We start from the raw sequence: 16641 nt of genomic DNA, 5'->3' as shown, positions 1-16641 counted from the left end.
TTCAAGCTTTCCTACTGCTGTATCCCCATTGCTGTGCCTCTTTGTGTACTGGAGACATGGAACCACATTTCCACCAGTCTAAACAAGGAATAATTCCAACAGAGTAGCGTGAGGCCCTATGTGTGTTTCAACAATAGGGAGGGATAGCTCAGTGGTTTGAGCATTGGCCTGCTAAACCCAGGGTTGCGAGCTCAATCCTTGAGGGGGCCACTTAGGGATCTGGGGCAAAATCAGTACTTGGTCCTGCTAGTGAAGGCAGGGGGCTGGACTTGATGACCTTGCAAGGTCCCTTCCAGTTCTAGGAGATGGGATATCTCCATTAATTATTATTATAACAATAATTAACTTTTAACCATCTGAATCTGGATCTTCCTATTATAATGAAACTATCTCAAAAAAGAGAAAGCATAGGTATTAACAAAGACAAAAGCGGAGACTTTTTTGGCAAGCCTGTATAAATGTACATAGGTTTAAAACATTGCTGAAGATATTGGGGGGCTCCTAGAAACCTGCTTGTTAAAATTGCACAACTACATTAGAAGGTAGACTAAGATGAGTGCCCCGCATAGTCACCCTCTGTCTGACTACTGCAGTATAATTCCAGTCACACTTGTAACATTTATCCCCGGAATTCTTAGGCTCCTTTTGCCTTTGGAATATGGTTTGTATCAAAAGACCAGGTATTTTTAAAAAAATCCCATGAGAGGATCCTTCCCTCCACAACCTTCATATGTATATTAAAATTGGAAAGCAAATAGATTCATAACCTTTCTGCCCTCTTCTTTGTGAGCACAGGTATGCCTGATTCAAGGTGTATGGAATAAAATAAGGGGGACAGTTTTGTGGGAGACACTTGTTAAATTATTGGCAGCACAGCACAAGGTAATTGCTGTTTGATTTCCGCATTTGTTTTTCACTGGTTAGAACAGGGATCAGCAACCTTTGGCACGTGGCCCGCCATGGTAAGCACCCTGGCAGTCCGGGCTGGTTTGTTTACCTGCCGCATCCGCAGGTTCGGCCGATCGCGGCTCCCACTGGCCGCAGTTTGCCGCTCCAGGCCAATGGGGGCTGCAGGAAGCGGCGTGGACCGAGGGATGTGCTGGCCACCGCTTCCCGCAGCCCCCATTGGCCTGGAGCAGTGAACCGCAGCCAGTGGGAGCTGCGATCGGCCAAATCTGTGGACGTGGCAGGCCTGGTGGGCCGCATGCCAAAGGTTGCCAATCCCTGGGTTAGAACAATGACACTAGTCCTGCCTCTCCACTCCAGTTGTATACTGGTGCAACTTCAATGACTTGCCCTGGTCACATAATGAATCCCTATTAGATCCTCCAATAATAGAACCCATGAGTCCTGACTCACATTTACCTCCTTTAGATCACTAGACCACATACTTGCCCTTGCATGGTATATGTAAAGCAAAAAAATATAATGGCTGAATTTTCCCCTCAGTTATACCCAGGCAACTCCACTGATTTCACATTATTTTGAATACTATACAGCTTCAGTGTTTCTTGGGTGTAAATGAGGAAAGAATTTGGCAGTTCACTGTATTGGGCATTTTGGACAAAAGTTCATTTTCACTTAAAGGTCTGTAGATGACTTCAGTGTCACTACTGTAGTATTCTTTTTCATAATACTAGTCATAGTAGCATCTGTTGGCTGCTGTAACTCAGATTGCCGCACACAAAAGCAGCGCTTGAGCATGTTCAGGATATCCGTTCTCCCAGTTTCACTCACAAAGCAGTACAGAATTGGGTCAGCAATACAGTTGAAACTTGTTAAGGCCTGTGTAATTCTATAAGGCTTAAACATATGGATAAAGTTGTCATTGTCTGGCTCATTGATGCTGCGAATCAGCAACACAGCATGGTAAGGAGTGAAGCAAAAGAAGAAAGTAATGATGATGCTCAATAGCAGCTTCTTGATTTTCTTTTTTTCTCTATCTTCTGTGGCTTGATTATGCCTCACAGCTTGGTAGATTTTTTGGTTGCAAAACAGCATGATTGCCAAAGGGATCATGTATCCTGAGCATATCCGGAAGATGTTTAGTATGGCTTGCCATTTTTCCAAAGGGTATTTATCATAACATAAGAGATGGTCAGTGGAATTGCAAACCTTGTGGAATGTTTCATCCTTCACCAGAATCATACTGTTCAGGCTGGTTTCCAAAACCCAAACAAAGATGCTAACAAGCAAGGCAGATCTTCTTGTGCGCAAGTGTTGGAACTTGAGAGGGTGAACTAATGCCAGGTATCTATCAACGGAGATGCAAGTGAGGAAGGCAGCACTGGTGTAAAAATTCATGTACATAAGGAAGGCAGAAATCTGGCAAAGCAAAGCAGAGAATTGCCAGGTATCTTCTCGCCAAGTGTAATCAATCCACAGAGGCAAGGTCAGAGTGTATAGGAGGTCAGCTAGGGATAAACTGAAGAGGTATATAGCTAACTCATTTTTTTCCCTCACTTGTATACAAGATACACAGAGGAATGTACAATTGACAGGAATACTGACCACAATCACAGTGATGTAAACAAATGGAAACAAGTTCTTATCCAGATTGTAATCGTCCATGCACTCAGTGCTATTCATTGTCCGCTCTTTAAAACAATCATTGAGTTAATTCCAGCCTGGATACAGAAGAGCAAGCTCTGTAGTCTTATGGATCACTTTCTTCTGCTAATTCCCCAGGGCACAACGACAAGGATCCCATCCACTGCACTGAAATTTCTTTCTGTTGCAAGAAAAAAAAAATCATTTGGTTGATCATTCAGTTAACCTGGTGTGCAAAAATGCAGTGGTCCTTCGAAAGCTCCAAGCCAATGCAGGAGTAAAAGAGCTAGACTCATAAGACTTGATTCTCATAGGGGCCAGTTGCTGCTCCCTGATTCAAAGCTGTCCAGCTTTGGCACAAATAGGGATGTATAGGGGCTGCCCCCAACTTATGCCAGTGGAGGAGCAGGCATTGTGGAGTGCTTCTGTGCAGTGCCCCCTCCTCTCCCTGTCCCACCCGTGCCTCACCCTTTTAATGTCCCTGACACATCTCTTCCTTCTCCTTACACAGAGGATCAAGTTGGTGGCTGACACAGATAGCAGCAGAGCCTCCTGCACCAGCTTCAAACCAGTGGAGAGTTCTTGTGCACAGGCGGCATTCTTCACTGGCCTTCTCTGGATACTTTAAAGCCACTCTGTGCTGTCTACACAGCGACATTAAGAAATAACTAACAGACTTGCCATCAGGTCAGTTTCATGACTCAGTATAATACCTGTAGCTTCAAATAATTAATTCCAAGATCAGAGTCTATGCTGTCCTAACGCACAGGACAATCTCCCAGTTCCTACTCATGAAGCCAGCATCTTTCAGATCCCTTCGAAGAGCTCCGTACATGAAGTAAGTTTATTTTCTTATTTAAAAAAGGAAGGATTCCCATTTACTTCAATGGGCTTTGGATCAGGCCCATAGCGAATGTAGTAGCAACATCAAATCAAGCTTGAATTGCTGACAATTTCAAAGACAGATTAGGTTTTTTTTAAAGCTTTAAAGCTGTTCCTAGTGCCATACGCAGTATTACTCTGGATTAGCAATGTGCTTCTTAATGCTGAGATTCCCACTGTGATGAATTTCTCCAGTTCTCATTTTTATCTTTTTAAAAAATTGTTACTGATATGGCTCATCTTTGTGAGCCAGTCAACCTTCATTTCACTTATTCTCCATGTATAAAGAGAATGGGCTTGACCTGTCCCCACTAAAGCCCCTTTACACTGCTTAAGGGGTGACCAGGGCCTTAAAAGGGACAGAAAAAGCCTTCTGAATACCCCAGTGCAGGGGTGGAACAGGCAGCCTGGCATCACCTCCTCTCAGAGACCCAACATAGGGTTTGACCAAGGAAGTGGCCAAGGGGAAGTAGGGAGGGGCTGGAACACTCTTCACTCTGGCTATTTAGAACTGTGGAAAAGCTCAGTAACTTAATGCAGAGGCTGTTTTGGCACCTAAAGCAACCCCAAATCTGCCCATTTTGCCCCTTACTCTTCTGAGTTGCACATTCTGTCTTGTGCATCCTGAGAGGTGCAGCATGGAACCTGGGCCATTCCTGAGACAATTAGTATAGGAAAGAACCAGTTCTGATGTGTATTTACTGAGTGAACAGGATATGTGCTTTGCAAAAATCAAGAGATCTCATCATCCTAATTTGTGTAAACTCTCCTTCTTTCCCTTCCTAATGCTTATAACATCTCCTTGTGTCCCAGGCCTGGTCTACACTACAAAGTTAGGTCAGTGTAAGCCACCCTGCATCGACTTACTTGTGCACGTGACTAGACTTAAATTTATCTCCCACTGATGCAGGTGCCTCATTATGCCAACATAGTAACACCAGCTCCCTGAGCAGCGTTGAGCCATGGTTGATGTATGGAGGTGAACACGGAATGCGAGTGGACACCATAGGTGCCGGAGCACCCACAGAGAAAAATTAGTGGGTGCTCTGTACCCACTGGCAGCCAAGCTCCCTCCCAGCGCTTTCCCCCTGCTGCCACCAAACAGCTGTTTGGTGGCGTGCTGGGAGTGGGGGGAGGAGCGGGAACATAGCACGCTCAGGGGAAGAGGCGGGGCCGGGGCGGGGATTTGCGGAAGGGGTTGGAATAGGGGCAGGGAGGGGGCGGATTTGGGGCGGGGACTTTGGGGAAGGGGTTGGAATGGGGGCAGGACAGGGGCGGGGCCACATGGAAGGGGCGGATTTTGGGTAGGGACTTTGGGGAAGGTGTTGGAATGGGGGTGGGGCAGGGGGTGGGGCCAGGGGTAGAGCGGGTCGAGCACCAGGGGAAAGCGGGGAAGTCGACACCTATGGTGGACACTACGTTACCTTTGTCAACCCTAATTGTCCTCCTGCAGTTATCCCACACTGCCTGACACTGATTGCTGTGGACACGCCACTGCCCATGGATCACAGAGACCATAAGTCCCCCACATTTAAAATCTCTGAGCATTTTTGAAATGCCTTTTCCTGGTTGTCCAGCTTGGTGAGCACACCTCTGTCTGTTCTCCAATGTTATGTGCAGCTGCCCAGCTGACCACACCAGCTACACGCTCCAGACATGCTCCGGCCTGAAGTAGACAGGAGATATTGGATCTCTTGGGCTGATGGGGAGAACAGGCTGTGCAGACACAGCTCTGAACCAGCAGTAGCAATGTCAGTATCTATGAGTAGATTGCTGAAGGGATGCAGGAGAAGGGGTATGACGGGGATCAGCAGCAAAGCCACGTGAAAGCCAAGGAGTTGTGGCAGGCATATCAGAAGGTCAGGGAGGCCAACAATCGATTCGGCACTGAGCCACAGACCTGCTGCTTTTACAAAGAGCTGCATGCCATACTTGATGGCTACCCCACCACCACCGCACACACCACTGTGAATACCTCCAAGGAGCCCGAGTCACAGGCCTCTGCCATGAACAGCGAGGAAAAGGAGGTAGACAAGGAAGAGGTGTATGGGGGACTGATGAGTGGGGGTCTAGCTGTGCTGCAAGCCAGGAGCTGTTCTTGACTCCACTGCAGTCTAGCCAGTCTCTGCAGTCGAACCTTGGGTAAATAAATCTCCCATTCCAGGTACAGCTCCCACAACTTAGCAGGACCCAGTGATTAACTTTTCATTAATTTACTTGTACTAGAATAGGTAGTGGTACAAAACAGAGGTAGACTTGCTGTCTGCTTTTCATTCCCTTCTAGAGTCGGGCTGGGGGTGGGGAGGGGTCAACCGTGCAGAGTAGTTTGTTTATGTACACAGGGATGTTCCTTTAATCCTCCTGACAGATCTCGATGAAATTTCCATGGGGGTACACTGCAATCCTCTTCCAGACGTTTCTAGGGATGGTGGCTTTATTTTTTCCTCTGAGATAGAATACTTTCCCATTCCAGTCAGCAATAACTTCGGCAGGCCCTATTGTCTTAAAGAGGCAGCATACGGGCCCAGGCAACTTCGGGACACCAGCAGCAGCTGTGCTCTTTTTCTCTTTGTTACCCTCAGGAGTGAAATATCAGCTAAAATCAACACTACCTGTGGAAAATGGTGCCAGCATTCAGTTCCATTGCCCTATACTCATAGTTTCATACCCCTGAGCAATTCCCTACTCGGTTCTCTCACCCCTAGCAGTCATACTCACCATTGCTTGGTTTTGAACTTAGAAATGAAGGGTAAGAGAAAGGTTGGAAGACCCAAAACTTGGGGGGGGAGTTCTGAATCTTAAGTTTTGCTTTCCATTCCTACTATACGGACAATGGTACCTCTGTGTTTTATCAGCTGCAGCTGCGGCCGCCTTGAGGGGGACCCTCCACACCAGTGGAAGGACTGACCCAGATAAGGAGAAAAGAGAGGACATAGGAGGACGTGTTCTGTGAGATCCTGCAACCAAATGCTGGATCAGAACATGAACTGAAGGCCTGGAGGGTCAATATTGCTGACTGTGTGGAGAAGAAAAACGTGGACAGCTGAAAGGCCCAGGAGTCCCAGTAGGAAAAGGAGAGGGAGATGCACCAGGACAAAATGAAGCTTCTCCGGCAGCAAACACAGATTCTGCAGACTCACTGTTAAACAATCCTGGGCTAGACTTCCAATGCAGTTTGTGGAGAACTGCAGAACAGCACCTTCCTACACCCCCTCAGCATTCCACATGGCCTCAGGGCCCACACACCTACTCCTACCACTCCACCTTGGGGGGAAGCATGGACAGCCGCAGCGGCATGTACAAATCAACTGTAGCTCTCACAGGTCAGTGTATATCACTACAATGGATATCAGTGTTCCTTCCTCTTGTTTATTTATTATTAAAGTTCCTAAAAAAATTTAAGTTAAAAAGTATTTACTTGTAACTTCTTCAGATTTTTTTGGGAGCTATTTTTGTAAGTAAATAAAAATCTTTTGTTTTGAAAGCAATTAATCTTTATTAGTTTACAACACATAATGTGAAATGCCTGCTGCCAGTGAAAGTAGTGCTCTTGTTCTCACAACCCATAGGATCAGTGCCAAACAGTGTATTCATAATAAATGTACACCAAGCACCCCAGCATTAATAGGTGCACTGTCAGTGATACATGCACAGGTGTGCAGAAAGCATCACACAATTTCTACAGCCCCAGGTTGAGCATAGTACACCATAGAACGTTACTGTGGCTCACTGTGCTCTTTCAAAGCTTTCCTAAGCCATGAGATTGTTTGATAGCCCTTGTGTCTGGCTGTTCAAACTCAGCAGACAGCTGCTCCACCTCGATGCCTGCAACAAGTTTTCCCTTTTTGCTTCACAAAATTATGCAGGACCCAGTAGGCAGCTATCATTATTGGGGTATTTTTGCACTGAGAATAACAGTTGAATGTGCTGTTTCAATCTACCAAAGATTAACTGTGATGCTGCACCTGCTGAGCTTGTAGCTGAATCTTTCCTTGGTGCTGAAGAGGTAGGTAGAGTTGTTCCTAAGAAGGGAGATGAACAGAGGATATTTGCTATGGCTGAACTTTAGAAAATGAAGCACTGCATAGTGATTTCTCCCCCTACATCTGAGGCTTCCATCTGTGGCACCAAAAGCTCCAGAGAGTCTTGTTCTAGTGTGAAACTTTCCAAAGTTATATGCTTCTGCCTGGATCATAGAAATCAACAATGGGAAAGACCTGTTAGGTCATATTGGTTCATTTCCAACAAATATGTGAAGGGAAGGTTTTGTGGTTAAATCCCAGGACTAGCTGGTAAAATACTGAGACTGTATTTTCCCGTCTCAGTTGCAGACTTCCTATGTGACTTTGGGCAGACCAGAATCATAAAACTGGAAGGGACCTCGAGAGGTCATCTAGTTGAGTCCCCTACACTCATGGCAGGACTAAGTATTATCTAGACCAGAGGTCGGCAACGTTCGGCACGCAGCTCGCCAGGGTAAGCACCCTAACGGGCCGGGCCAGTTTATTTACCTGCTGACGCGGCAGGTTCGGACGATCGCGGCCCCCACTCGCCGCGGTTCGCTGTCCCGGGCCAATGGGGGCGGCGGGAAGCGGCATGGACCGAGGGATGTGCTGGCCGCGGCTTCCCGCCGCCCCCATTGGCCCAGGATGGCGAACTGCGGCAAGTGGGGGCCGTGATCGGCTGAACCTGCCACGTCAGCAGGTAAATAAACTGGCCCGGCCCGCTAGCATGCTTACCCTGGCGAGCCGCGTGCCGAACATTGCCGACCCCTGATCTAGACCATCCCTGACAAGTGTTTGTCTAACCTGCTCTTAAAAATCTCCAATGATGGAGATTCCACAACCTCCCTAGGCAATTTATTCCAGTGCTTAACCACTCTGACAGGAAGTTTTTCCTAATGTTCAGCCTAAACCTCCCTTGCTGCAATTTAAGCCCATTGCTTTGTGTCCTATCCTCAGAGGTTATGTCCCGTCTCAGTCTTCTCTTTACCAGACTAAACAAATGCAATTTTTTCAATCTTCCCGCATAAGTCATGTTTTCTAGATTTTTAATCATTTTTGTTGCTCTTCTCTGGACTTTCTCCAGTTTGTCCACATCTTTCCTGAAATGTGGTGCCCAGAACTGGACACAATACTCCAGTTGAGGCCTAATCAGTGCAGAGTAGAGTGGAAGAATTGTATCTTACTTACAACATTCCTGCTAATACATCGCAGAATGATGTTCGCTTTTTTTTGCGACAGTGTTACACTGTTGTCTCATATTTAGTTTATGGTCCACTCTGACCCCCAGATCCCTTTCCGCATTACTCCTTCCTAGGCAGTCATTTCCCATTTTGTATGTGTGCAATTTATTGTTTCTTCCTAAATGAGGTACTTTGCATTTGTTCTTATTGAATTTCATCCTATTAACTTCAGACCATTTCTCCAGTTTGTCCAGATTATTTTGAATTTTAATCTCATCCTCCAAAGCACTTGCAACCTCTCCCAGCTTAGTATTGTCTGCAAACTTCATAAGAGTACTCTCTATACCGTTATCTAAATCACTGATGAAGATATTGAACAGAACCGGACCCAGAACTGATCCATGCAGGATCCCCTTTCAGCATGACTGTGAACCACTGGTAACTACTCTCTGAGTATCAGAGGGGTAGCCGTGTTAGTCTGGATCTGTAAAAAGCGACAAAGAGTCCTGTGGCACCTTATAGACTAACAGACATATTGGAGCATAAGCTTTTGTGGGTGAATACGAATTTGTATTCACCCACGAAAGCTTATGCTCCAATACGTCTGTTAGTCTATAAGGTGCCACAGGACTCTTTGTCGCTTTTTACTCTCTGAGAACGGTTTTCCAAATAATTTTGCACTCACCTTATAGTAGCTCCATCTAAGTTGCATTTCCCTAGTTTGTTTATGAGAAGGTCATGCGAGACAGTATCAGAAGCTTTATTAAAGTCAAGATATACCACATTTACCGCTTCCCCCCATCCACAAGGCTTGTTACCCCGGCAAAGAAAGCTATCTTTTTGATTTTTAGATCATTGAAGATCTCCTGATTAAGAAGGCTCCATCTACATTACAAATAACTGCTGTGTCACCCCTCTTCTTTCTTGAGGTAGTCAAAGAATAGTTCAATTTTGTAATGTAAGATGGGCCTTTCAACTTCTCGTGCTTCATATTCACCATTTGTGAAATGTTGTGAATGATACCTACGACCTGATAGGGGTGAGTGGTGAGGCTCAGTTAGTAGTTATACTGGGAATGGGCTGCCTCTTATCACCCTTTGCCATCCTTCTGGTAAATAATATAAATAGGGAACATAAGGCTATAGTTTTAGGGTTCAACTAGTAAAAGTATCTAATATCTACTTCTTCCCACCAGCTGGTTGTCAATCCAAATATCTAAATAAGAGTTAAACCCACCAATGAGGCAGATTTCTAAATTTCCTTTCCCTCCAATCCAAATATCAAATGTAGAATTAAACTTGAAAAAACATTATTTTCTACATCCTCATCCTGACTCTGAATACCACAATTTAGAGTTAACCACAAACCTTCTGATTTCCAAAATAAATTTTCCTGTAAATTTGGCTGTTTGCTGAAGCTGTGTCAAATGTATGGTGTCCCCCCCCCCTTTAAAAATAGGGGTTTAATGTCCCTGCATAGATACCAAGGCTGCTGATTTGAAGTTTCATGTAGTAAACTGCGTGCTATTCAGTTTGTCAATCTCAGAGGACTCTGGTCAATCAACCATACTGGGATTTGAACCTGTGGTTGTAAGCAATCTGTAGAACAGTCAGCTTAGAGCTCAGACCTCTAAGCCACAACTTTTGGTCTTTAGGGGTGCTCTTACTTCAAGGTTTGCTAAATAAAGTTCAGGAGATAGCACATTTCAATGGGCCATTTCAGTTGTAGTGTGGTTTGCTAACTAATACAGAGAAAGGAATGGTTCTCTCTGACTCATCTGTGGTTTTAGTGTCAGACAGTGTGTCAGCAGAAGAGAAGGAGAAGCTTGCTGTGGAATGAGAATGTTAGAGGCCCAATGTGGAAGAACCATGCTACTGTCAAGTACATTGACTGAGGCTACAGCAGTAAAGAACTGTTCCTGTAAGGGGACAGTTAAGGAAGCCAGCTGGGGCACTGGGATTTCTGAGCGGTGTGAGCAATTTCAGCCCATGCTCTATGGACTTTGCATGCATGGGCTAAAGTTTGTGGATTCATCAGACAGAAAACCCAACGTCAGATGTGAGTAGTCTGAGGTTCACTGTGGGTTTTTCATCCAGCTCTAGCTGTTATTGCACTACGCCCTTTACTATAGAGATACTTTCCCAACTCTAAAGGAATCAGAAGTGGCATTCAGCACATCACTTGTCCTTGCCAATGTTTGATGCAAACCAAGGAAACTAATTCCTCACTTCTGGGAGCGTGAAATTCACACAAATTGGAAAACGGGGGAAAATTCCTCTTAAAGAAAAGAGACCCCAGCCAAATTGAGCCCCTGTGGATATTTAATTATTGAGAGACTGAGTTAATTAATTTAAGAAGGAAAATTTAGCAAGGAGAAAGGAGTATTTAGCAAGAGTGAAGGGGAGCTGCCTTCCAGTATGGTTTGCTAAACTGCCTCCCTGGTGAATAGGGCATTTAAATGAGGGCAGAATTATTTCACTTAAAGCACAGAGATTGAACATTTGCAATCTGAGCCTATTTGCAGGTGTTTGGATCCTGGGTTTTGGTCAGGCCCTTTTGTAACAAAGTAAAGTAAACACATGTAGGAAAGCAGGATGAGGGGGAAAATATGCTGCTGTTTCACCCTCCCAACACCTGAGTCACTGCACTTTTCCCTTTCCTGTCATCTACTGTAACTGCTCTCTTGATTCCTCCCACTGTTTACTTTCATACCACTCCCTACTCCTAGACCAGCATCCTGGTCATCCTCCCATCCTTTCTTCTATAATGATCTCCTCACTGACCATGAGCCTTCTCCTCGTGCTAAAACTGTTGTCCCATGTATTGTATTTGTCAGACTTAGACTGCAAGATCTTTAGGGCTGAGAACTTGCTTTGCTTTTATTCTGCAAAACACCGTACGTAATAAAGATTAGAGATTAGTTTCAGAGACAATTTTGCATGGAAAAAAAAAAAAGATGGAGAGATGAAGCAAGAAAGGTGAAGATTCAGAGGACAAGTGGACTGTCCCTCCCCAGCAATTCTTTATGTCCTTATTTGAATAGGTCACTGTCCGCAAGTGTTCTTTACTAATATCCATCAACAGCTACAACATGTTTCAGCATGAGCTCTTTGACAAAGGGAAGTGCTTGTGCCAGGAGGCAGCTTCTGACCTCCTAAAGAACCTGTTTTCAGGCCCTGACATATTGATACTATTTAGGCCCAGTCATGCTCTCAATAGGAGCATCCCATTAGAAGCCTGTCATTCTGTCACTGAATAAACCTGGTGAGTAGCCTACATTGCATATACTTAAATTTGTAGCTACTTGAAGAGAATCATAATCAGGACTGGCTAAATTCTGCCTTTAGCTACACACTCTATTTTATTGGCTGGGAAGGGAAGAATTTGGCTACAATGTTTATTTCACCACTTCATGATTCTTGGTTGGAATATTTCATACATAACTCACCTTTTCTGAAATGAATCATTCCTAAATCCCTCATTCAATAGATAGTCTATTCTTCTGTTTTGGGGAATTATAGTTATTGCTTAGAATGATATTGGGTTATAGTTTCGGGAGTTATATCTATTTATTGACCAGACTGTTTAATTTTCTCCATTATAGAATACATATAAATCTAATTTTGAATTTGCGCTTCAAAAAATAACTTTTATAGGACCAGATTTACTCTTAGTTACATTGGAGTAAATCCAGATTTTGGAGTTCTTCCAGCCTCATGTTTGTGTAACTGTGAGAGTACAATTTGGCCCATCATATCTTACATTCTGGTTTCCAAATTAGATATATCCCCAACATAACACTACGTGGGGTCAACTTTCCATTCATTTTCTCCTGTCTCCAGTAGTCCAATAGCAACCAATAGTCCTGATTATTTATCAGTCCATTTCCTTTATCACCATTTTGCTACTCTCTCCACCACTCTAGTATAGGAAACCAGCTGTAGGAGTAGACTGGGAAAGTTAAATATGGAGTAATAGACTTGGGTAACATCTGGAGAAATGGACTGGGAAATCATATCCTTTTGGGGAAGTATGTAAAGAAGCTAATAAGGACCCTTTCTAATCATTCCAGGAGGAAAGTGTATCTCATCTATGGTATCTCTACAGTTCCCATCACCATGTATTCTGAACACTGCAGTTTAGATCCACAGAGCATTGTCCAGAGAGGACTTGAAAGATTCTCTTTGCACATTACCATTTGAAAGCAATAGAATCAGCACCAAAAATATCCTTTGATTTGATCACAAACATGAAATGAAGATTCTAGTAACATTCTACCATTTTCTGAAGAGACCTCCTACTTCAATTCAGTGGAAGAAAGTCTTGCCCCCTCCCTCCCCCCCGACTGGAGAATACCTTAGTCTTGGAAATTAGAAAAGCCCAAGCAGAGTCTGACTAATGGTTTTGTGTTATGAACAGTAAGGCTTATGCGCTCATTTCAACAAATCCTACTTTAGCCACTAACAACCAGCTTAATCTCCTTTGAAGCATCTGCATCAAGCACATTTCACCATTCCTACATTTCTAATTCAAAAAGATCCAACTAATTGCTACAAGCAATTTTCAGTATACTGTGCTATGCTGCTGTAAATAAATGGCTCTGCAGATAAGATAAGCAATTAGAGAACTGTGCTGCAAAAGCTGGAAGATCTGTGAGGGCTGCTGCTGCAGTGGTTTTATGCAAAATAGGAGTAAAGCAGCCAGAAGTTGTTGGTGCAGCTAATTGACCTGAAATGCCTGTTTCCTATCAGACCCATGTTGAAAATTGTATTGTTTCATGTGCTTAAAATTGAAACCCTCTAACAGTAATACCTCCCAAATCTAGATTTCAATCTGAATTTTGCAAGTGGTCCCTATCTTTAGAATGAGCAGATCCAAAAATTCAAGTCTGAACCTTGACAAAATTTTGGATGTTTGAAGACCGGATTTTTAATGGGACTTTTTATGCTTGAGCCCATATTTACTATTTACTTAAAATGCATCCTATACTAGTGTGGTATCTTTTGTGCCCCATGCTTAAAAAAAAAAAGCATCTTCTTTCATGAATTGTTAAATTATACTCACAACTGTTATAAATGTACTCTCTTTATTAGGGAGCCAGGGAAGCCTACAAAGCATTAACTTCTGTTAACTCTGAGATATGCTTACAAGACTATTTCATAAAGCAATAAAAAAATCCCAAATATTATTGTTAAAATAAATCGGCTAACACATAAATAACAGAGGTCATTGGTTTGGTAGGCTGTAGTTCACACATTTGTCTATTACTATGATTTTGCTATACCTTATATGAAGCACATTTTTGGTATTGCACATTTAGAGAGAGAAACTATGTGAAATATAATACATATGGTGCTAGAAATATTAATAAACTACTTTCCAGAGCATCTTGTCTCCAGTCTCTCTTGCTTAGTTTGTAAGCTCTTTGAGGCAGAGACTATTTGATTTTTTTGTATTGTACATGGCTGTGCATATTATTGGTGCTAAACAAATAATAAAGAAAATAATCAGATGAGCTGCTGAAACTCCTTAGCCATGATGATGCTGGAGCAACGTAGTAATGGAAACTATACAATAGAACCTCAGAGTTACGAACTGACCAGTCAACCATACATCTCATTTGGAACTGGAAGTACACAATCAGGCAGCAGCAGAGACAAACACATGAAAAAAAGGAAGTACAGCAGAGTACTGTGTTAAACGTAAACTATTAAAAAAAGGGAAAGCAGCATTTTTCTTCTGCATAGTAAAGTTTCAAAGCTGTATTAAGTCAATGTTCTTTCAAAAGTTTACAGCTGAACAACCATAACATTTTATTCAGTTACAAACATTTCATAGTTGCAAACAACTCCATTCCCGAGGGGTTCGTAACTCCGAGGTTCTACTGTAGTTTATAATCTGAAAACCCATCTGAAAATATTATCATTATTCCCCCCCTCCTCTACAAAACAATAGAGGCTTTTAACTCAGCCAGTTCTTTAAGAGCAATAAACCATGTCCACCAGGTTGGAGTAGTGTCTTAAATCACCCCATCTTTGGAACGATCCACTCGCCCTTCTGCCTCATGCACATGTTGGTATTATAGCATCAGACAATCTCTCTCCACACCCTCGCATGCCTCAGTGTTTAGCAGTTCTGTCTGATGTTGTCAGCATCACATTCAAGGAGAACCAAAAGGAGAATTCTACTAGAGGATAATGCTGCTGATAAAAGTTATGTCCCTGCTAGCTTCTTAGACGTTCTGGACTTACCTGGCAAGCTATGCTTTCCAGTGTTGCAGTTTTTACTGTGATGCCATAACTACTGTGAACAGCATCTGGTTTTGAGAGAGGAAACTACAGCAAAGAGTGTCCCTAAAGAAACAGGAAACTGCAACGCATATATTTAATGGAGAATACACCAATGAGAAAGCAGCTCAATAGATAGGATGTATGTATTCAGAATTGAAAAGAAAATCTGCTTTACTTTTCAGGCACTAATTTTTGTCTTCCACTTTGTCCTATTAATCTTGGTTTGGCAGCAAGAAAGTGGGCAAAATGACTGAATAAGCCAAGGTGCCCAAACTTTGCCTATCTGAGGTTCTTACTGAGGGCTTGATCCTGCTGGCTGAAGTATCAGACATGCATTTTTTATTCCAGCCTTTCTCTGGCAACCTCCCATTGAATCAGATGGGAATTGGCCTGAGCAAAGCCTGAGTATAAACTGGAAAGGATCTAAGGGTTTGGTCCAGCAAGAATCGATTCACTTCAAAAGCTGTAAATACAGATTTAAAAAATGTATTTATATTCACCCAGTTACAGGGTCAAGTCATTCGGTGGGCATTTTGCTTCAGTAAGGACTACAGGATTTGATCCACAGCATGAAAGTAGAATATAATATACCTGATATGTAAATGTATATATAATTATCATTTCCTATGAATTGAAACTAGGACCTGCTCCCACTTAAGTTAAATGGAGGAAGGTCAGGCCCTTTGAATCTTTTAAGAAATAATCCTGGCTTAATGTGACTATTGCACAGTTGGCTAATCTGTACAGATCCTCTTTTTTGATGTGGGTAAGACAATTTGGTTTTGTATACATTAATTCTCATAACATCTGAGTTTGCATGGGAGTGATTCACTTCTGCATTTGGGAAACTGGTACAACTTCACACCAGATTTCTACACACTGGGTAACACAAACAGATGGCCTGTTTGCTGATTCAGGTTAAATACTAGGAGAAATTAAATATAGGTCTTGGTGGCTGTAGCGGGGTGACGAGTCACCACTGCAGCGCCTCCTGCTGGTCATCCTGGGAATTAGCTCTGTCCATTCAGGAGCGCCCTCTGCAGGCCGGTGTCTCGCTTGCCGTTGGCCCCGGTGTCCCTTCTCTTGGGGTTCTGCCCCCTGCAGTACCCCACAGTCTCGCTGGGTCTCCTCTCCCCAGGGAACCTCCAACCCCCTATCCCCATCTCGCCTCAATCTTTAGCTACTACCAGTCACCATCTAGCCCCCACTCACTGCAGCAGACTGCAGTATAATTGCCACTCATCATCAGCAAGGAGGGTCTGGACCTGCTGCCTTTGCCTACCCTTGGGCTGCCCTCTGCAACCCCCGTACCCTTCCCAGCTTTTAACAAGGCCTACAACCTGGGGGTTTTCTAGGCCAGAGCTCCCCAGCCCTGCTCCAGTCTAGGTACCCTGCTCAGCAGCCAGGCCTATCCCTCTCAACAGCTAGAGAGAAATGATCAAGCACTGGCTAGCAGCCCTTTTATAGGGCCAACTGCGGCCTGATTGGGGCATGGCCCCAGCTGAGGCTGCTTCCCCAATCAGCCTTTCCCCAGCCACAGCCCTCTCCAGGACTGTTTTTAACCCCTCCGGGCAGGAGCAGGGTGACCACCCAGCTACAGTGGCATATTTCAAAACCTTGAACTAGGATAAACAGCAAATACAGCCTCTATTGAATCAGAAGCAGGGCCGGCTCCAGGCACCAGCTTGGCAAGCAGGTGCTTGGGGCGGCCACTCCGGAGAGGGGCGGCAGGTC

General features: G+C 43.9%; 1 protein-coding gene across 1 annotated transcript; it reads right to left on the bottom strand.

Moving 5' to 3' along the window:
- Positions 1–1581: 1581 nt before the first annotated feature.
- GPR65 (G protein-coupled receptor 65) lies at positions 1582–2589 on the bottom strand. Its single transcript, XM_024215862.1, has one exon. The coding sequence runs from the start codon at positions 2587–2589 to the stop codon at positions 1582–1584; it is 1008 nt and encodes a 335-aa protein (XP_024071630.1).
- Positions 2590–16641: the final 14052 nt, after the last annotated feature.

The sequence above is a fragment of the Terrapene carolina genome, unplaced genomic scaffold, assembly GCF_002925995.2.
Source record: "Terrapene carolina triunguis isolate 2854851 unplaced genomic scaffold, T_m_triunguis-2.0 Scaffold96, whole genome shotgun sequence".
Taxonomy (NCBI): Eukaryota; Metazoa; Chordata; order Testudines; family Emydidae; genus Terrapene; species Terrapene triunguis.
Note: the sequence above shows the minus strand (reverse complement) of the source record. Positions and strands in the feature narration are given on the sequence as shown.

Bases quoted from the DNA above. Each gene is read 5' to 3' on its own strand.
- GPR65 (XM_024215862.1), bottom strand. From the start codon at position 2,589: ATGAATAGCACTGAGTGCATGGACGATTACAATCTGGATAAGAACTTG.